Source organism: Bidens hawaiensis, unplaced genomic scaffold (assembly GCF_021521415.1).
Source record: "Bidens hawaiensis isolate Kalapana, Puna unplaced genomic scaffold, B.hawaiensis_p1.1 tig00018320_1, whole genome shotgun sequence".
Classification (NCBI taxonomy): domain Eukaryota; kingdom Viridiplantae; phylum Streptophyta; class Magnoliopsida; order Asterales; family Asteraceae; genus Bidens; species Bidens hawaiensis.
The window spans coordinates 40,318-62,564 of record NW_027492770.1 but is presented as its reverse complement, the minus strand read 5'-3'; the positions used below and the strand labels follow the sequence as shown (position 1 = coordinate 62,564).

Sequence of the window (22,247 nt, the reverse complement as noted above, 5' to 3'; positions counted from 1 at the left end):
AATAAGACCTTATTTATATTTATCATTTGACAAATCCCGTGTAATACGCGGGTTCAAGAGCTAGTTTAATATATTCATAAAAAGTTAAAGTTAAGTTAGTTAAGTCATATTAATATATCCAAGTGTTTGGTAGTTGATGACATATTGCTTTTGCTGGCAAAAAGTGTTTTCTTAATTCTAAACATGATAATGAATTAGCTCAAAAATTTGTAATACAAGAGGTATTCATTGAATCATTTTTATGTAAAAGCTATCTCACTAAAACAATACGATATATAAATGAGTTATTATATGTCATCCAAATTTTAAACGGCATGTAATATAATGAAATGTAAAAATATTACATTTTAATAATCCAAAATTGTCAAGAGTAATTTATAATGGCAGCTTAATTAAGAGCTTCTTTAAGGCGGGCCACCGAATCTGACGTGGAGCATAAGCAAAGGAGTGAGATGAAAAGGAATTGAGAGGGTGAAGTGTATCTGGAATTCCGGATTGAAAACGAACGTCCATATGGATTTTGTGAGGGGGAAGAAGAGAGAGGGACGAACGAGAGGAGAGAGAGAGGCAGACCGTGGGTTCGCGCTACGGATACTTTAATGGTAGTTAAACTTTTACTTTTGTTGATAAAGGCAATATCATTCATTCACCATCATAAGGTAGCGCCTGGTATGTAGGAATGTCAGTGGGAATTGAATGATTTATTACATGGGAATAGAAAAGTGGTGTTTGGTTGCTCAATAGAATGGAATCATTCATTACACATGAAATCCCATTTCATCAAAACTATTCCTTCCCACCCTCCTTATTTTTTTCATTTCATTCCTCCTTCACCATACTTTCTCAACACCACCACCACCTAACAACGACCACCACCACTACCATTGTTGTCATCACCACCTGACCGCCACTGTTGTTGTTGTCACCACCACCGTCGCCACTGCCCTACCATCGCCATCACTATCAATGCTACCATCACTTGACCACCCCCACCCTCACCACCACCCACCACCACCGTCGCCACCGACACCACCATATTCGTCGCCAGCGCTATCACCATCATCGTCGTTGCGGGTTTTTTTTTGTAAAAAAAAATATTTTTAAATAAGAGTGTTTTTATTATTTCTAATTAATTCGTATAATTTTTTTTTGATGCCAAACAACAAAATTTAATAATTCATTTCATTCCCATAGGCTAACCAAACAAGACAAAGAAATGGTAACGATTCATTTCATTCCCTTATCCATTCAATTCCTTCTCTCATTTCATTTCCCATTCATTCCATTACCTCCAACCAAACATACCCTAAATTTATAATTAATTTTCACTTATTATACTATATATTAAAGGAGAAACACTGCTACAGTGTTTCCTTTAATATATAGTACAATTTTGCAACTTGGTCCTTGAATTTTTGATTGTTTCAATTTATTCTCTCAAGTTTTAAATTGTTTTGGTTTTGATTCATGACATTTCTTTTTGCTAAACTTTGGTTGCTTTTCACTTTAGCATCCCAAAGTTTTCATGGTTTTAGTATGTACCTTAACATGTATTTTCCTTCCCGTATAGTTTTTTGTTATTACTTATACATTTAAATTATTGATTCTTTGGTAATCTTTAGCATACGATATTTTAAAAACTTTAGTATGCCGTTACGACATGCTCATATTTTTAAATGTCATGCCGTTAAAACGAAGTTGTATTCGCAACAAGTTATGTAAGTTCCGATGAAAATGGAGTTTTTTTCGCAATAGAATATTTTTTTTGTATTGAAACCACATACCGAGTGTCGGTATCACATCAATGTCGTAATCAGCAGACCCAATACCAACCAAGTCCCTTTGATAGTTAGATAAACTTTTATTTTGTTGTGCCGAAGTGATATTCGTTATAATGTGTTTACGTATTCGCGTTTTAATATGTGGGTCCGTTGTCGAGTTATCCGCGCAAAACGTGTCGGGAACACTCTAGTTTAATTATAAAAAGAACAATTATTAACAAAAACACTACCTTCTTATTTTATGAGCAAAATTAAGTGATAATCAAATAGAAATATATGTTCGGTTATAAAAGGCTTGCTTTCTTAATCTAAAAACACCAACCATACAACTTATTGCCCATTTACCTTTCGCTGAGTTCCTGAGTTCATTTGACGAAGGAAATAAAAGGAAAGCATTTACATTCTTTTCCTTTCCTTCATGTTTTTTTTTAGTTTTTTGTTTTTTTTTTTCCATTTTCTTTTCCATCCATCCAATTCATTCCAAAATAGAAAGAAAGAATTTACACTATAAAAGCCTTCACTTTTTTTTCCTTTCTTTTCTAAAGTGAAACTCGGGAATAGGGCTTATTTCAATGTAAAAATCTTAAATATATATAAACGAAACCTTTAAAAGCTTCCTGGTTGCTCCCTATATTCTCTCAAATCACCAGATTATTTTATTTGTAAATAGAGACTTCTCATGCATGTGAGCCGGATTCACGGGTATAGGTCTCACCAAACCCAGATAGCCCTTAAACCAATTATAATATCTCATTAAATTAAAAATTAATCTCACCAAATATTTGATACCAAAATCCTATAAAATAGGGATACACTAAAAATATCCGATTTTTTGAAAAAAAATAGATATTATTTATAATTAATAAACAATTTTACAGTAAAACAAATAAGCGGGTTATGGATCTCACCAAACCAAGATAGTTTATAAATCGGGTTACAACATCTCATTTATTTGTGAAACCATTTCATCATTAAATTCTAAGTATATTATTAACTTTTTTACAATAAATAAAATTAAAATAAAAAAATATATAAATATTATAAACGAATAACGTAAAATAACCTATAACACGAAAAATAAAAACTAAGATATATATATTTAATTCGGTTTCACTATAGGCGCTTCACGTCACGTGAGTATGACCACATGTGACACTAAACATTAATTCATAACTCTCACATGCTTATGTTATTGTCACAAACAACGATTCGGTAAAGATCCGCCACTAAAACACATCATCACTGACACACTTCTAACTTACACCATTCACGATCCAATCCACATCATTCACCAAAACACATCATCACTGACACACTTCTAACTTAGATAAGAGTAAGCTCTTATCTAATAATAATAATAAACCCTCTTCACACCCCACATTCAATCCACCATGCAAGCTCAAGCTCTTCTCCAATCAACCCCACTCCGGGTCACCCCACTCGACCCGACCCACAAACCCACACCACCCGCCACCGCCAAACCACCTTCCCTCACGCGCCGCCGCGCCTCCATCACCGCCGCCGCCGCCCCGAAACGAGAAAAGGATCCGAAAAAACGGGTCGTGATTACGGGTATGGGTCTGGTATCGGTTTTCGGGAACGACTTGGATGTGTACTACGAGAAGCTGTTGGCGGGTGAGAGTGGGATCGGGTTGATAGACCGGTTCGATGCGTCGAAGTTTCCGACCCGGTTCGGTGGGCCGATTCGTGGGTTTAAGGCGGATGGTTATATTGATGGGAAGAATGACCGGAGGCTTGATGATTGTTTACGGTATTGCATTGTGGCCGGTAAACGAGCTCTTGAAGATGCTGCTCTTGCTGGTGATAATCGCTCAAAGGTTTGTGCTTTTTATTGGTTGTTTTATTATTATTATTATTATTATTATTATTATTGTTATTGTTATTATTATTTTTAGTTTTAGTAATTGGATTTGGTTAATAGTGATTGAGTTTTAGGGTTTGTGTAAACTAGAGGTGGTAATCGGGTTGTGTTCCGTTGGCGGGTCGAACCTCAACATGACCCGAATTCGAAAATGTTGTGGCATACGTTGAATGTGAGCACGGTCCGTTTGACTCGATTGTTTTTTATAGTTTATTGAAATGACATAAATACTTTAGATTTACATTTTTCGACAAAAAAAATTGATTTTTTTATGATATGATTACGTTTTAATTATATGAGCCTGAAAATCATGTGAGACATACAACCAGCATATTCACGGGTTGCCGATAGTCTTTTATATTTTTATTGATTTCATACATGAATAATTTGAATTTACATTTTCACAACAAAAAAATGCAAATTAATATAAAACAATTACATTTAAATTAGAAAGTCTTATGTCAATTTCGTTTTTATTTTATAAATTTTGACAATAAAATACACAATGGATTTTATTCATTACATACTAAATATTTAAAAAAAGGTAAAATATAAATATATGGGTTAAACGGGTCAACCTGAAACTGTTTATACCAAACCCAAGCCCATGAATTTCATGTTATGTTCATGTCGTGTCAGAAATTCGAATTCCTAGCGTGAACTAATTATTGTTGTGTTATGTTATTTATTATACATGATTGAAATGATCGTGTTAGGATGAAGTGGTAATAAGATTATTGATTATTAAGATGAATGTGAAATTACCTATTTTAGCCTTAAGCAAATGATTAGGTGACTGTTTAAGTCGCGTGTACTTAAGTTATAGTAAACAAGGAATTTGAAGCATACTAGATACATGTGCCTTCGGTAAAAGAGTTTGTGATGCGTGTACTAAGGATCATGTGTAAAGTGCAGTAAATTATTTTTGTTGGAAAGCTATGCTTAGTGCATGATGTTAATATGAATGTTAACACGTGCGGCTTTTAAAAAAAATTTCTTTCGTCTCAGAAACAGTTGCAGTAATTTTGATTATGGGATATGAAATTAGTTGTAACATTTCCATCTTCGTGACATTTTGAATCCAAATTTTAGAGGTAGCAAAATGGACACGTTGGGTGTGTTGGGTTGGGTTGACCCAAAACACCTTCTTCACATTTTAATAAATTTATGCATTTTCTGAAAAAAAAAGACACATGCTTTAAGAGGTTTAATGCATTAAAATACATTTTAGACTACTTTAGTTTCAAAGTTCGACCCGATGCCTTATTAGTTTTTTTAATATTATATTTGTTTTCATGTGACCCGTAGAGACTAGAGATAGAACATAACCTAAACCAACCCGTTCATAATTGCTACATTTTCTAAATGCTGTTTTTACAACCTGTATGAAACAATTCACATAATTTTTTATTTTTAAAACCGATATGACGTTTGCAGATTGATAAAGAGCGTGCGGGTGTGCTAGTTGGAACCGGAATGGGGGGTCTAACAGTTTTTTCAGATGGAGTTCAGTCGCTCATCGAAAGAGGTTACAGAAAAATCACTCCGTTTTTTATTCCTTATGCGATAACCAATATGGCATCCGCATTATTAGCCATTGATTTGGGCTTCATGGGCCCGAACTACTCAATCTCAACCGCATGTGCCACCTCAAACTACTGCTTTCATGCTGCTGCAAATCATATCCGTAGAGGTGAAGCTGATTTGATGATTGCTGGTGGCACGGAAGCTGCCATTATTCCAATTGGATTGGGCGGTTTTGTTGCATGCAGAGCGTTGTCTCAGAGAAACGACGATCCACAAACTGCTTCACGGCCGTGGGACCAAGATAGAGACGGGTTTGTTATGGGTGAAGGTGCTGGTGTTTTGGTAAGTTTGTTATTTGTTAATTAAAGAGTTAATTACACGGATGGTCTCTATGGTATGCACTGATTTTGGTTTTGGTCCCTAACTTTAAAAAATTACATCTTTAGTCCAACAATTTGCACAAACGTAACGAAGATAGTCTCTGAAATAGACGGACGTTAACTTTGGCCGTTAAATAACAGACAAAGTTAGCCTTCATCCAATTTAGGGACCAAACATGTTGTTGTGCAAACTATTGGACTAAAGATGTATTTTTTTCAAAGTTGGGGACCAAAACCAAAATCAGTGCATACCACAACGACCATCCATGTAAATAACTCTTAATTCACTGAGTCAAGACGGGTATGAATAATCAAATGTGGTTACATTATTTGCAGGTGATGGAGAGTTTGGAACATGCAATGAAACGAGATGCGCCAATACTGGCTGAATACTTGGGTGGCGCTATTAATTGTGATGCGTATCATATGACCGACCCACGTTCGGATGGACTTGGTGTTTCGTCTTGTATTCAAAGTAGTCTAGAGGATGCTGGTGTGTCAGCAGAGGAGGCATTTAACTATTTATTATTATTTTTTTAAGATGCCCTGCTGGCGGTGCACGCATATAATGTATATATGTGTGAACTCTCGGGTGGGCAAAAGTAAAATTGCACTAATTTTGACGTTATTTTACTAATCTCGTGAAAATAACGTTAAAAGTGGGGGAAGGTTAATCAGGCATCATGTGGTGGCGTTGATAGCCGAAATACAAGGGCACATGCATCAATCAGCCGGTGTCCCGATGATTGAGTGCTATGTGCCTTATGTCCAAGGCTTGATGCAAAACTACTATCGAGCCGGGGGTCTCATCGGAAGCAGCCTCTCTATCCCTATGGGGTAGAGGTAAGGTTGTCTACATCTTACCCTCCTCAGACCCTACCATAGCATTGCTATTGGTGGGATATACTGAGTACGATGATGATGATGATGATGATGATGATGATGATGATTATTATTTTTTTAAGGTGCTACATGAAATGCGTTTCGACTACTAATGGTGCATAATTGTTAGGTTAATTACATCAATGCACATGCAACTTCAACATTGGTTGGTGATCTAGCTGAAGTAAATGCGGTAAAGAAGGTATTCAAGAACACCGAAGGAATCAAAATGAACGCAACCAAGGTATATATAAATAATAATAATAGTTAAGTTAGAAGTGTTACTAATTTGGTTATGTTTCAGTCTATGATAGGGCACTGTTTAGGTGCAGCCGGAGGTTTAGAAGCCATTGCTACGGTTAAAGCCATCCAAACAGGATGGCTACATCCCTCCATTAATCAATTTGTATGATCTTCATTTGCATCTGGAAGGATATTATATATATTATTCTCTTATATTTTTAACGCCCTGCTTGCGGTGCGCGCATATAATATATATATGTGTGAATCCTCGGGTGGGCAAAAGTGAAATTGCACTAATTTTGACGTTATTTTACTAATCTCGTGAAAATAACATTAAAAAGTGGCGGAAGGTTAATCAGGCATCATGTGGTGGCGTTGATAGCCAAAAGACAAGGGTACATGCACCAATCGACCGGTGTGCCGATGGTTGAGTGTTATGTGCCTTATGTCCAAGGCTTGATGCAAAACTACTATCGAGCCGTGGGTCTCACCGGAAGCAGCCTCTCTATTCCTACGGGATAGAGGTAAGGCTGTCTACATCTTACCCTTCTCAGACCCTACCATAGCTTTGCTATTGGTGGGATATACCGAGTACGATGATGATGATGATGATTCTCTTATATTTTTAAATGTTTTAACTTTTATTTGTGTGCATAGAACCCGGAGCCTGCTGTTGAGTTCGACACTGTTGCTAACGTAAAACAGCAGCATGAAATCAACGTTGGTAAGTTTGATTGTTTTCCTTTTTCCCTTAATCTGATAATTGATATAAACTTAACTTTCGACTTATTTAACCAACGCATGTAAAATATAACCAAGTTTTACTTTGTGGGTTTTATGGAAGGTTGACTGATTAGAATGCTTTGTCAATGTGCAGCGATTTCGAATTCATTTGGTTTTGGTGGACACAACTCTGTTGTGGCATTCTCTGCTTTCAAGCCTTGATTTGATGATGAGCATGTTTAGGGCTTATGAGATTGTTGTTTTTCATGTTTGTTGGCCAATTTAGACTTGTTAGAAGTGAGTTGAGTTCATTATTTATGTGATTTAGAGGCTGGCTATGGGTTCAAAAACTCTGGCACCATACCTTTATATATATATATATATATATTTTTGTTAAATCACATCTTTCTTGTCCTCTCTCTGTATATATATATATATACTCAATCTCAGACGACGGTTGTCTCACAGAAACGTACTGTTCATACGAGTAACTAATTACTTTTCTACACGTAGCAAAAGCCATTTACTTGTCACGTGCTTGCGGTTATGACATGTGACCTCCTCCCTCATCCAGTCCATAGCTCCTCCTACTACTAACCTTCGTCACTACATCGCCTTCGTCTCTTTCACCACTATTGTGATTCTGCCGTCTTCCGCCATCCACCACTGCAGCGCCGCCTCCGATGATCAGTCCGACTTCCGATAAGCTTTTTGGAGCAATCGAGCTGACACGCTGCTTCAGAACCAGAAGGACCAGTCGTTGGTAAAATATTTGATTCCAATTTGATATATTTCTTATTCTGTTATGGAGTTTTAGAGTTTTTAATTTGGGGAAATTTTATTGCAGTTGTGTATTTTTGACATTGAAGTTTTGTTATTACAATAGATTGATATAATAATAGGATTAATAAATATTTGTGGTAACTGCAGGAAAAATTACTTCATATCTTTGAAGAATGTCTTCTTTGTTACACCACTCCTAGCAGATGAATTTTAATGCTAGCCAATCATATGTTTTTTGTTGGTTAAACTCATACAAATCGTGTGTGCGGTTGCTTGGGTCTTTGTTCTGTCGATGATACAGGCCGACTCAAACGCCATTCATACAACCTGCATTTTAGTGTTATTCGTAGTAAGTATTTATGATTTTGGTTGTGTGTATACCTTTCATGATGACATATGAGTTGATGATCTATTTGTTTCTTCGGTAGATGCCACGTACCATGGCACATGTTTAGTCCTCTAAACAAACCGAATGAACACAAGCAAAGGCATAACCATATACGCTTAATCAGACGAAAATATATGTTCATGTTCATGTTCGTTCGTATAACTTTAAATGAACACGAGCACTTAATCAAACATATATATGTGTTCATGTTCGTTTATTTAAAATCTAAACGAATAGTTCACAAACATATACGAACATAAATGAATTGAACAAAGATAAACGTACATACGTAAACGATGGTATTACTTTTCTTAATAAAAAAGGGTGTCACGGGTGCTTATGAAGCTTAATGTTGCTATGTAACCCTGATGGCAGTGAGTGTATTACTTTTCTTGAAAAAAAAAAGATTGTTCATGCTTTCAGAGGTTAGGCAAAAGAATGCCAAATAGGCTTGTAAACGAACTGAACGAACATTAACAGGGCATGTTTATGTTCGTTCATTTAAATAAATGAACAATAAGTTTTGTTCATGTTTGTTCGCTTATTAAATAAAAGAACAAAACAACATTTTCCACCGAATGGTTCACGAACTGTTCATGAATGTTTGGTTCAGTTTGTTTACAGGCCTAAATTGCCAAAAGAAAGCATGATTCTTCCAAGGAAAAGAAATTTAAAAGAAGCTTCATGTTAAAATATACAAAAATATTTTATTTCTCGGTAATAGTCTATTTCATGAATGATTTGTATGTCATGTGTAGGCTTTGAAACTTCGGTTAAGGTTGTTAAATGGGTTGTGACTCGCGAATCGAAACTGACACGAACCTGAACCTAAAAATACCCGAATAGGACATGAATCCAAAAATCATGTCATACACAAACTACCAAACAACATGAATATTTGCGGGTTTACACGAATAGGAACCGTTAACCTGAAATTTTGTTATTATTGTTACTATTAGTTCTGCATTTTAGACCGAGTTCGAGTCATAGGCAAAACTAAGCGACTCTAAAATATAGGTTACTGATGCATTGTTTTTAACTTTTTTTTTTTATCTTTTTTAATTATGCCAGCTAATATGTACTTATGGTATGTATTTCATTTGCAGGTATGTATTTCATTTGCGTCCATTGGTGATGTCTATTGGTAGTACTCTGGAGTTGATGTTTGTTGTTAGCTCATTACGTTTCTATTTAAATTCTTTAAGCATCGGAACATGTAATGCATTTAACGTACTCCGCTGCAACGCACGGATAATAATACTAGTTGTCACTAAAGTGCTAAATTGTTATGAGAACATATAGAACAAATCTAAATCATTTAAGTTTCTTTTTGACAAATAATTGTTGTAATATCTACATACAGGATGCGTAAAAAATCATTATAGTTCATATGCCTTTTGGATTTTGTATATGCGTAGACATGCAATATAATTAGGGATGAGCAAATTGGTACCGGATACTGATACCGAACTGGTACCGAAACAATATTTTGGTAATGGCACCATGTTTTTAAGAAACTATATTTACGGAATTTTTGCCTATGATACCAGTATCGAAGCGATTTGCCATATGACACAATTTTGTCGTTCAAACAAATGAAAAAAAAGTTGTACACGCATAATAGAGATTCATAGTCACTACATAGTACAAAGGGGGTTCCAGATACGTCTCAGTGTACCCTGGGCGGATCCAGTTAACAAATGGGTGGTTCTCCGGAATCACCCGAGTTTCAAAATAATAGTGTATTGATATATAGAAATTTAGATTGAACCACATTATACATTAGGAAGGAACCACCCTAAATACAAAAGTATGTGCTGGTATAGTTGGTAAGTTCAAAGCTTTGTAAATCGAAAGTCACTGGTTCGATCTGTGCACCTTACGAATTTTTAGATTTTTTTTTTAATTCAGCCTCGTATCAATTTTAGGGTTTTAGATTCATTTGTTAAATGTTAATGGTTCTTGTTATCTGTTAATTGTTCTTGATGTCGTTAGTTGTTAACTTATTTGTTAAATTTTAGTTTTAATTTGTTAGATTTCTAGTTTTATCGCATTTTTATTATCTAATTAGCTTTGCCCGAACTATCGAACCAACCCGAACCTCGACCCGACCTGGAATTTTTACACCCGACTCTAAAAGTAGTGCACCACCTAAAAAAATTCCTGGATCCGCCACTGTGTGTACCCGACCCATGGTTGCGTACCATGTTTCAGCTCCTCTAAAAACCGTACCCGGACCTAAACCGCCGAACCGGTTCCACCTCTACCCGGCCAAACCCAACAAAAACCCAGAAAGACCAGCACAATACCCAGATGCGGCTTCTACCTAATCCCAGTTCTTGACTTTTAATGACCATACCCGGAATCCGTTTATGAAAAAACCCGATTCGCCCACACCAAAGCTTACGAGCCCCGCCCATTGTAAAAAAATCGTACCCGGACCTGGACCGTCGAACCGGTTCCCCCTTTACCCGGCCAAAACCCAACAAAAACCCGGAAAGACCGGTCAAATACCCAGAACCGGTTCTACCGACCCGGTTCTTCACTTTTAATGACCGTACCCGTAATCAGTTCATGAAAAAACCCGATTCGCCCACTTCTAGTACAGACCACACTTGCAACATGACCAAACTACCAAAGCTTAAGAGCCCGGCCCACTGTATAAATTTAACTCTGGGCTTCGTTTTAAGCGGGAACCCGTCTTTTTTTCCCCGCCAAAACACATCTCCAATATCTTCACACTTCCCGCCAAAACCCCACCGCAGAACAATTTTAGGGCAAAACTCAACACCACTCTTTCACTCTCACTCTGCATCTCTTCTTCTTCTTCTTCTTCTTCTTCATAGCTCGTTAATCAATCAATCAACCACCAATTCAATCACTTCTCCAGCAAATCGAAATGGACATCACTGAAGAGATACGAGCCACCAACAAGAAAGCCTTCACCGACCTCTTCGACTCAAACGTAATCATTAATCCATCAATCAATTAGTTTCTTATTAATGTTTACTTAATAATAATATTGTCTTCTCAGTACGATACTTTAGATGACGACATCAGGAACATGATCAACAACAAACGCCGTCGTTTAATCTTCAACCTCTCACACCTCCATCACCGTGACGCCGTGGATCTCTCCCAAAGGTCTCCAATCTTATTAATTAATATATTAATTTCACTAATTAATTAATTAACTAACTAATTATTGTTATAACTGTTACAGGTTGTTACGAAACCCTAGCGAGTATATGCAGTCGTTGACGGACTTCATAACGGACAGAACACGGAGTATTGACCCGAAGTATTTGACCGAAGGCGAGCAGGTGTTGGTTGGGATTGACGGACCGTTTGTTTCGAGGGAGGTTACGCCGAGAGACTTGTTGTCTGAGTTTATTGGGTCCATGGTCAAGGTTAATGGGATTATTACTAAGTGTAAGTCTTTTGGTTATTTGTTTATTAATTTTTTTTTGTGAGTTTATGGTTTGTAAAGTGTTTAAGTTGTGTAAGTTAGGTGGCTTTTTGTGATGAGTTGTTTAGGTTAGAAGTTGGTTATGAATTGATTAACAAATGCAGGCAAAATTGATTGAAATTAGATACATTAATTTTAGATGCACATTTAGGGTAAATACTTGGTCAGTGTTGTAAAAGTCACGATTAGGTGTAGATTAATTGGAAGCTGGAGGGATATTGATTTGATTTTACCTAATTGGCCCCTAAATTAGATGGAAATAGGTTGAAATTTGGTCAACATCTTTAAAAGTATTTATAAAATTATACATTTTTTCTTGAAAAATTATATATAAATATAAAATTGGTACCTCACCGCTGACTGCTTAGCGAGTTTTACAACACTGTACTTGGTTAGAGTTAAAAGTTTGATTTTGTTAAAAAAAGTAGGTTTATGATTCTGCAAGTAAAAGTGTGGAGTTTTTTTTTTAGTTTTATGAATGTTATGTAACTAGGAAGCTCAAATCTGCTTGTGTGGTTTGTTAATGTTTTATTTGGTTACTTGGCCATTGAAGTTGCAACAACTTAGAGACGAGCACTGCACCGAAAATTCAGTACTGATTTTCTCATAATCTTAGTATCGATACCAAAAATCTTCGGTTTGGTACCGGTACCGTAGGCAAAATTCGGAAAATACCGGTACTGTACCGGTACTGAAAACTCAAAAAGTTGGTACCGATTTGGTACCTGTACCTGTTTGCTTATCCCTAGCAAAAGCTAACCAATTTTTACTTGCAGAATCACTTGTAAGCTAGATTAGGCTTTTTTGGCTGTTGGAAATGTGCTTTAGTACTTCTGATAAAACTATCATTATGTTGACAAGGGGCTGTTAGTGTAGTTTTAAACTTTTAACACACGTGCTTTAAATCTTATATAGGTTCTCTTGTAAGGCCAAAAGTTGTCAAAAGTGTTCATTACTGCCCTTCAACTAAGCAATTTACGTCACGTGAGTATCGAGATATTACTTCTACAATGGGTTTGCCTACAGGTTCCGTGTATCCAACGCGGGTAATGTTATGTTCTATACATTTTTGTCACAATTCATCATTATAATAGAATATTATTATCTCATTTATAATATTATCTGCAGGATGACAATGGAAATTTGTTGGTAACTGAGTTTGGTATGTGCCATTACAAAGACCATCAAACACTATCAATGCAAGAAGTGCCTGAAAATTCTGCTCCTGGCCAACTCCCAAGAACCGTAGATGTCATTGCAGAAGATGATCTGGTTGACTCGTGCAAACCTGGAGACCGTGTGGCAATTGTTGGAGTTTACAAAGCTATTCCTGGGAAAAGTCAAGGCAGTGTTAACGGTGTTTTCAGGTTAACTTAAATGTCTACACTTTATATTTTCTTTCACTTTTACATTGGTCTAACTGCGCATTTCATTTTTTAACTAACTATAATATGTAGGACTGTGCTTATAGCAAACAATATTTATTTGCTTGACAAAGAGGCAAGCGCTCCGGTTTATAGTTCAGAGGACTTGAAACATATTAAACAGATAGCTGAGAGAGTAGATACATTTGACTTGCTTTCTAAATCACTGGCACCTTCAATTTATGGGCATGCATGGATTAAGAAGGCAGTTATTTTACTTATGCTTGGTGGAACCGAGAAGAATCTTAAAAATGGGACTCACTTAAGAGGGTATGTTGTAATCTCTATTGTTGTCAAGATACTTGTCTTGCTTCAGTAGTTAAAAGTATTAAAGTTGATTTTACTATAATATTTGCAGTGACATTAACATGATGATGGTTGGAGATCCTTCTGTTGCCAAGTCACAGCTTCTTAGAGCTATTATGAGTATTGCTCCACTGGCAATTTCAACCACTGGTCGTGGTTCGTCTGGTGTTGGTTTGACGGCTGCAGTTACTTCTGATCAAGAAACAGGTAAAACATAGTGATAAATATGAGAAATTTGGAAAACATCATTTCTTTTACTGATGTTTTTATGGTTTATTTTATAGGAGAAAGAAGGCTGGAAGCCGGTGCAATGGTTCTTGCAGACAGAGGTGTGATCTGCATTGATGAGTTTGACAAAATGAACGATCAAGATCGTGTAGCAATTCATGAAGTTATGGAGCAACAGACTGTAACCATTGCAAAAGCTGGTATTCATGCGTCATTAAATGCCAGATGCAGTGTGGTAGCAGCTGCTAATCCCATTTATGGAACAGTAAGTACTTTAGTGACATCTATTCATGTTATATTGTGATATGACATATCTTAACTTTGTGCTATGTTAATTGATCATCTGCAGTACGACCGGTCAATTACTCCAACAAAGAATATTGGACTTCCTGATTCCTTGCTGTCACGTTTTGATTTGCTGTTTATTGTATTGGACCAAATGGATCCTGAGATTGATCGAAGAATTTCTGATCATGTTTTGCGTATGCACCGTTTCCGATCTGATAAAGAAGGTATGATCATGTGTTTGTATTTTGTTTTTAAAGAATTTGATTATTTTGTTAGTTTTATACCACTTAACATCACTGAACATGTTTTTCAGGTGATGATTCAGCTTCAATTAATAGAAGGGAAGCAGAAGCTGAGTTAGATGCTTCTATATTTGTTGAGTATAATCGAATGCTACACGGAAGAAAAAAAGGCAGGAGATCCAATGATGAAGCTCTAACAATCAAGTTTCTTAAAAAGTATATTCATTATGCAAAACACAGGATTCAGCCAGATCTCACTGATGAGGTATATACCATCTTGAATTGGTTAAAGATTCTATTTTAATTTCTTATTGGTCTGTTAATGGTGGTAATGGTGATAAGTTTTCTTGTTCAGGCATCTGAGTACATTGCAACAGCATATGCAGAGCTCAGAAACAGCGGCGGTGGTAGCAGGGTTAGTATTAACAGTCATCTGCTTGTTTAATTAACTTTAAATATGCTTAGGTTTCTTAATGACAATTAGTGTTTTTAATATTTGTAGACTGGAGGAACACTTCCAATAACTGCTAGAACCCTGGAAACCATTATTCGACTGTCAACCGCACATGCTAAACTTAAATTAAGCAAGCAGGTACTTTAATCATAATATTAAACATGTTTCTTTGATTTGTGTTTTTTTTCTCAAACATGTCAATTTGACATGGGCTCTTTTTGACATGTTCCATGATGTAGGTTTTAAAATCTGATGTTGAAGCTGCCTTGAAGGTTCTCAATTTTGCGATTTATCATCAAGAATTAACTGACATGGAAGAACGTGAGCAAGAACTGGAAAAAGAGCTAGAAAGAAAACGCAAGGCTGACACCAGTGGAGATGATAACAATGGTAACAAAAGAACTGCACGAAGTGATGCTTCTCAAACAGGGTTAGTTTATCACCAAATATCAAATTAATTTTCAATTACATATATACATGCGTGTATATAACTATATATTCAGTTAGATTTATTATGCTTGTTTTCTTTCATTCAGGGATGCAGCTGAAACTGAAGCAATGGAAGTAGATGAAACTCCAGCTGCACCAACTATATCCCCTGAAAGGTGTGTTTCTTTTATTAATAAAATAGAGTTATGTTTTTATTTTTAATATAATGGATTTGTTGTTGTGCAGGGTTGCTGCATTTAGGTCTGCATTAGAGCAGCATAGACATGAAACACGGTTCGAGCAAATAACCATAGCAGATCTCGAGGTGGCTGTTAACGACAGAGCAGCAATACCTTACTTGAGAGCAGAGATTATGCTCCTCTTAGAGGTATATATTTGATTATTTTCGGTAATTCTGTTTGGTTAGTTTTCGTATTATGAGTAACTAAAAACACAAATGGTGATTGCGTGCAGAGCTGGGAGAAGGAAGGAGGGATAATGATTGCCGATGGCGGAGTTGTTTATCCCATATGGGGTTGATGAATGATCTGTTTGAGGAGTTTGTAACTTTTTAACCTATTTTATGTATTAGAATATCTAGTTTACATTCCTGTTTAGATGTTTGACATGCACCCCCTTCAAATTTGTTATTGTTATGGTATTTTTTTTTCATCATACATTACACATGAAGATCGAGTTATAAACTCTAGTTTTTAATGCAAACTTGAAAGATCGAAGTCATAAAAAGATCATAATTTGATATAGGAAAGATAATATGCAGCAACTTAAAGTTTTAGAAGAGGTAAGCCACTACAGACACAACGGCTGCAAGTAAAGCAGGCACTTGCAAAGCCATTCCAGCACTCTCCATTGATGGGGAAGGTGCGGGTGCTGCCCCAAACTCCTGAGCCATGTTTCCACAACTGGTAAGGACCATCGCTATAATGGCGAGAGCGGTGGCTAGCTTCACACTTTTCATTTCGGTGAGCGTTCTTTGTGTATATATTTTAACTTGTAGAGAAAGATCGGTTTTAGTAGTTTGTAACTTTGTTTGAGTGGCTTTTATAGAGGTGTTTAGTGGGATTAATGGAGGAATCTAACAGCTAATGACATGGGAAATATTGTTTTTAAAGCTAAGGCATATATATAATCATTTGACAGCAAGTGGGTGTCAACCCAAACTCTTAAAATACAACCATCTCCATTTGGCCATTGTCTTTTAGGCTGGCCAATTTAATTATAATCCACGAGATCACTGGTGCACCTGATCATCGGTAGCGACTTTGCCAACTAAAATTGGCAAAGGGGCGCCCTTTCAAAATCCGCTATGGTCTAGGGGTTTTGCTTCTTAACACCCTTAAGGTTCAGTAGTGCTTGAAATCAGTTAAAACATATAGAACGAAATAATATGCCATCTAACATTCTTTCAAATTATATAATCTATTTACCGAACACTCCAAGTTAGAGAACACTGCTAGGTAACCGAACTTGCTAATTGCATTAAAAACAGCTTCACCAAATTAACTAGCAATTGCATATATTAGAACTTGTTAATGAATACATGGTCATACAAATACAAAGCCAATTAATATAAAAAAAAATTCCTCCTAAGGACTTCACCTTCAATAGTTATTTGGGTGTCATGTTAATCATTGGCACCACTAAAGTTACACTAAATGTATTCATATTTAAACCGACTTATGCGTAACTCTCTATGCTCTAAGGCTGACTCCACCCCCTAACCTTCTATATTCAGGTTCTGCTTACTTTCCGCCATCAAATCCGTAGTTTTCGAATGTAAGGATCAAATTATAATATGAACATAGCATTGTGATCATTTAAATAGAAATTTGAATTATATGAGAACTTATTCAGGATGCATACAATGAAAAGCAGCAAGTAGAATTGCTTTGTTATTTTAGATAACTTATAACATAGATTTAGCTTCATTATGCAGGATAACCGCTCCACATATCCTTAAGTGATACACAATAGCATTAGCATGCTCTTCATCTTTCATCAAATTTGGTGCGTTTTGATCCCCTTAATTAGGCGTTGGTGTACACAACATGGAAGTCGCTTGGTCACGCACCAACTTCCAAGCCATCACCACATGCGCATCTTCAGTGAGAGTTGCCCCAACCACAAATCGAATAATATAAGCTCCTCCAACGATCGAATGTGTCATGTATACACGCCCTGTTGCATTCACAGATTGCAATAGTTTCTGGTTGAACTCGTTTGCTTCATGCTCGGTGTCATAGCGCTGACCAATCACATAAGGAGATACTCGAAAACAAACCACCGAAAAATATCTAGGCACCGTAATCTCAAACCTTTTGTCCATACTCATAAGCCCTTGAAATTCCTTAGCCAATTTCACATGCTTTCTTATTATTCCTCTCAAGCCACTCGCCCCGTAGCTCCTTAACACCATCCATAACTTCAACGCTTGAAATCGTCGTGGTAGTGTTATCTGCCAGTCTTTGTAATCCACAACTTGCCCGGATTCAGTGGCTTGGTTTCTCAACAACTCGGAATTTGTGGAGAGCGATTTCGTTAGAGCCGATTTGTCCTTCACCCAAAGGCAACAACAAGCCAGATTTGTAAGCATCCATTTATGCGCATTAAAACTGAATGAGCTCGCACCCTCTACACCGTTTAGGAAGTGTCGAAACTCCGGGCAGATACAAGCATTTCCAGCATATGCAGCATCCACATGAACCCACATATTATATGCACTTGACACCTCACATAATGATCCCAACGGATCCACCATCATCATAGACGTTGTGCCAACCGTAGCACATAAGTACATTGGAACAAATCCATCTTCAATATCTTTCTTAATCATCTTGTCCAGTAACTCTGGAGATAGCTGCAAGTTTGAGGATTTTGATGTCGAAACTTCTCGAATATTCTCCGGGTTTATCCCAACGATTTTACCGACTTTTGGAAAGAAAAATGCGTTTGGTCGGAGCAGTACACCACAAGTTTTTGTGCATTTTCTCTTCCAATTTGATCAAGTATCTTCTCTCTTGCAGCATGTAAAGTGCATATGAAGGCTTCACAAGTAGTCCCAAGCAAAACACCTCCTCCACCATTTGAAAAAGAGAAAGATTTGGGAAGTTGGAGTAGTTTTAATAACCATTCCATAACTATGATCTCGAGCTCAGTTGCAGCCGGAGATCATTCCCAGTTGAATCCCGCGACATTAAACCCGTTGATCAGCATTTCACCGAGAAAGCTTGCGGTGCTTCCACTGGATGCAAAATATGCAAAGAAGTTTGGACTTTGCCAATGAGTTATACCTGGAATAATATCCTTCTTCACATCGTTGAATATAGTTTCGATGGATTCTGGATGCAATGGGGCAGACTCAGGCAATGCTTCATCAATTGTTTTATAACTGAAAGTCTAAATTATAGATGCTCAACAGTATTAAACCATTACATCACCTTCATCAATTGTTGTGAAAATTAAAGTTTAAACATTCGTTTTTTTTCACAGCACTTGGAACTACCCTTAATATAACTCAATACTATTTTGAAGCTCTAGGTCTAACTCCCCCATGAACACCATCACTCTCACGCCATTTAACTAGAAGGCCAACTCCGGTTTAAACATTTACCTATATATTAAAGCAACATAATTTTTCCACAAGTTTCCATTTTTACAATTTTTCTTTCATGAATGAGAAAATGAAAAATATGTTGATCGTGGGAATTGAACTCAATACCTTACTTTTAAAATGTTTATGGCTTACCACTCAGCTAGGATTAACTGATTTTAGTCTTCTCTTTTTCTTAATTGGTATACTTTCACAACCTTCCATTTTATTACTTTTAAAATGAAAATACAAATTATTACTAATCTATGTATTTTAATAAATTATTTATATCTTATAAATTCATAAGATATGTTAATATGTATATTATTAAATTTAACTTTTTTATTTTACTTTTTAACAACCCGTGTGTCACACAGGCTCTATCCTAGTTAGTAATACAGTTAGTTAGTAATACAGTGAAAGATGAGTGGTGGTTAAGAAAAACTAAAACAATCATTTCTTAGGAATGATTTAAAATTTGTGAGATCTGGTCGTTAGTACGCTTAATATGACTATATATATAACAAATTAATTTTAAGTATGTATTACATAATTGTGTAGTAGAAATAAGTAAGTGATGTCATGAAGAAGCTTAGGTAGCGCCTAACACTATAGCAAATCAAATCGGTTGTGTTGGTGGGAAAATAATATAATATCTACTACCGGACTTAATTATCATGCATCAAGAACTAAGGGGCTGTTTGGTAATCTTTTAACATTTATTAAGAGATTACCTTGTAATAGTTAATAGTCTCTTAATTGTTAAAATATAATTTTAAATCTGAATGATTAAGAGGCTATCTTTTCTCAAGCAAGTGATATAAATATGAATATGGATGATTGTTGCAATATTATTATATTTATATAGTATAAAGAACTTTGGTGCTACTATACAATGATTGATTTCACTTGTCAAAATTTGATTAGGTAAAGTAATTTATTTTTTTTGTTTTTCTTTTTCGTTTTTAAAGTGATAACTAAAATGGTTATACGCGTTGACTCACTGCTATCATGCCTAGGACCAACAACACTTAGGTTTTACAAACGACAGAGTGGGTTCTACCGATCGTTTTATATTAGTTTCGTTATTGTAACTGACGTAACTGAAACCGACTTAATTCGCCTCGACACACCACCACGCGCCCGAGACCGACAACGCTCGTGATTTAGCAATTTAATAACAACATCTAGAAGTGTCTGAGTGGCTATTAAGCATCACTATAACTTGCTTGGATTCCCTGATAGCCCATTAGCCCCGCTAATGAAAACAAAAGCCTACGAGTTGCTTCTAGGCCCAATCAGTGAAAACATAAGAGACACTTTTCAAAGGCACAAAAAGAAAACCAAACGAACAAATGAAAACCACAAACGAACAAATGGAGACCACAACAAGTAACAGAAGACTAGAATGAGTGACTCACCTCATTAATCATCCCACGAGTCAATGACAGCCTTGCACAGTGAAAACAAAAGCCCACGAGCCGCTGCTAGCCCCGTACAGTAAAAACAGAAGCGACACTTTTCAAACGAACAAATAAAAACCACGATGAGTAAAAAAATACTAGAATGAGGGCCTCGCCTCCTTAATCATCACAAGAATCCATGATAGCACCGTTTAGTGAAAACAAAAACCCAAGAGTCGCTGCTAGCCCCGTTCAGTAAAAACAGAAACGACGCTTTTCAAACGAACAAATAGAAACACAAACGAACAAATGAAGACCGCAACGAGTAAAAGAAGACTAGAATGAGGAAGTCACCTCCTTAATAATCCCAAAAGTCCATGATATCCACGTCTAGTGAAAACAAAATCCAACGAGTTGCTGCTAGCCCCGTTCAGTGAAAACCGAAACGACACTTTTCAAACGAACAAATGGAAGCCTAAACGAACAAATGAAGACCACATCGAGTAAAAGAAAACTAGAACGAGGGGCTCACCTCCTTAATCATCATAGGAGTCCATGACAACCCCGTTCAGTGGATACAAAAGCCCACGAGTTATTGTTAGCCCCGTTCAGTGAAAATAGAAGAGACACTTTTCAAACGAACAAATGGAAGCACAAATGAACAAATGAAGACTACAGCGAGTAAAAGAAGACTAGAATGAGGGACTCACGTTAATCATCCCACGAGACAATGACAGCCACTTTCAATGAAAAACAAAAGCCACGAGTCACTGCTAGCCCCGCTTAGTGAAAACACAATCATCCCACGAGTCCATGATAGCTCCGATCAGTGAAAATAAAAGCCCAGGAGTCACTTCTAGCCTCACTCAGCAAAAACTGAAATGAAACATTTCAAACGAACAAATGGAAGCCCAAACGAATAAATGAAACCACATCGAGTAAGAAGACTAAATTGAGGGACTTACCTCCTTAATCATCCCACAAGTCCATGATCGCCCGTTCAGTGCAAAAAAGGCCTGCAAGTTGCTGCGAGCTCCATTCAGTGAAAACATAAGTGACTTTTTAAACGAACAAATAGAAGCACAAACAAACAAATGAAGACCATAGTGAGTAAAAGAAGACTAGAATGAGGGACTCGCCTCCTTTATCATCCCATGAGTCCATGATAACCACGTTTAGTGAAAACAAAAGCCAACGAGTTGTTGCTAGACCCGTTCAGTGAAAACAGAAGCATCACTTTTCAAACAAAGAAATGAAAGCCCAAACGAACCGATGAATACCACAACGAGTAAAAAATGCATTTCGATTCATTTACTTTTGTTAAAAAAAAGTTCAGATAGCTTATCTTTGTTAAAAATAAGTTCGGTTCGTTTATTTTGGTTGGTTGATTATGGTTCGGCTGGTTGATTTTTGGTTTATTATGGGTTGATCGGTTATAGTTTGGTGGTTGATTTTTAAATTTAGAGGGAATATTTGATGAAGGATTAAAACTGAGCAATCACTTAAACCACGTGGACTCATACAGGTCATAAGAAAGGGTACTGAACAATCACTTAAACCACATGGAATCATACAGATCATAAGAAAGGGTAAACTAGTAATTCCATCTTTTTCGTCAATGGTCAGTTAACGATAGGGACTCAGATGGTTCATTTTTGAAACCACAAGGACGCAACGAACTCATTTTTTTTTAAGGCTAATTATGCCTCCGTCCTGAAACCACAGTAACACAAATAGTAATTTTCTCTAAATGATAATTTGCTTCACTCTCTGCTTAAACATTCGACAAAACAAGAATGCTTTAT

At 36.5% G+C, this 22,247-nt stretch overlaps 2 protein-coding genes and 1 pseudogene across 2 annotated transcripts; 2 read left to right on the top strand and 1 right to left on the bottom strand.

Annotated features, from left to right (window-relative positions):
* Nucleotides 1-3,172: 3,172 nt before the first annotated feature.
* Nucleotides 3,173-7,807, top strand: LOC143555816 (3-oxoacyl-[acyl-carrier-protein] synthase I, chloroplastic-like). Its single transcript, XM_077045305.1, has 7 exons — nt 3,173-3,619; nt 5,101-5,532; nt 5,907-6,080; nt 6,583-6,696; nt 6,757-6,858; nt 7,353-7,419; nt 7,573-7,807. The coding sequence occupies exons 1-7, from the start codon at nt 3,173-3,175 to the stop codon at nt 7,638-7,640; spliced, it is 1,404 nt and encodes a 467-aa protein (XP_076901420.1). The 3' UTR covers nt 7,641-7,807.
* A 3,681-nt stretch (nt 7,808-11,488) lies between these two features.
* LOC143555815 (DNA replication licensing factor MCM3-like) lies at nt 11,489-16,084 on the top strand. Its single transcript, XM_077045304.1, has 16 exons — nt 11,489-11,554; nt 11,624-11,733; nt 11,813-12,021; nt 12,974-13,104; nt 13,187-13,425; nt 13,516-13,752; nt 13,841-13,995; nt 14,073-14,281; nt 14,366-14,528; nt 14,618-14,811; nt 14,902-14,961; nt 15,049-15,138; nt 15,240-15,430; nt 15,537-15,605; nt 15,676-15,817; nt 15,904-16,084. Exons 1-16 carry the CDS (start codon nt 11,489-11,491, stop codon nt 15,967-15,969), a joined length of 2,331 nt encoding a protein of 776 aa, XP_076901419.1. The 3' UTR covers nt 15,970-16,084.
* Nucleotides 16,085-17,473: 1,389 nt separating this feature from the next.
* On the bottom strand, nt 17,474-21,494 carry LOC143555830 (tyrosine decarboxylase-like; annotated as a pseudogene).
* Between the last annotated feature and the right edge of the window lie 753 nt (nt 21,495-22,247).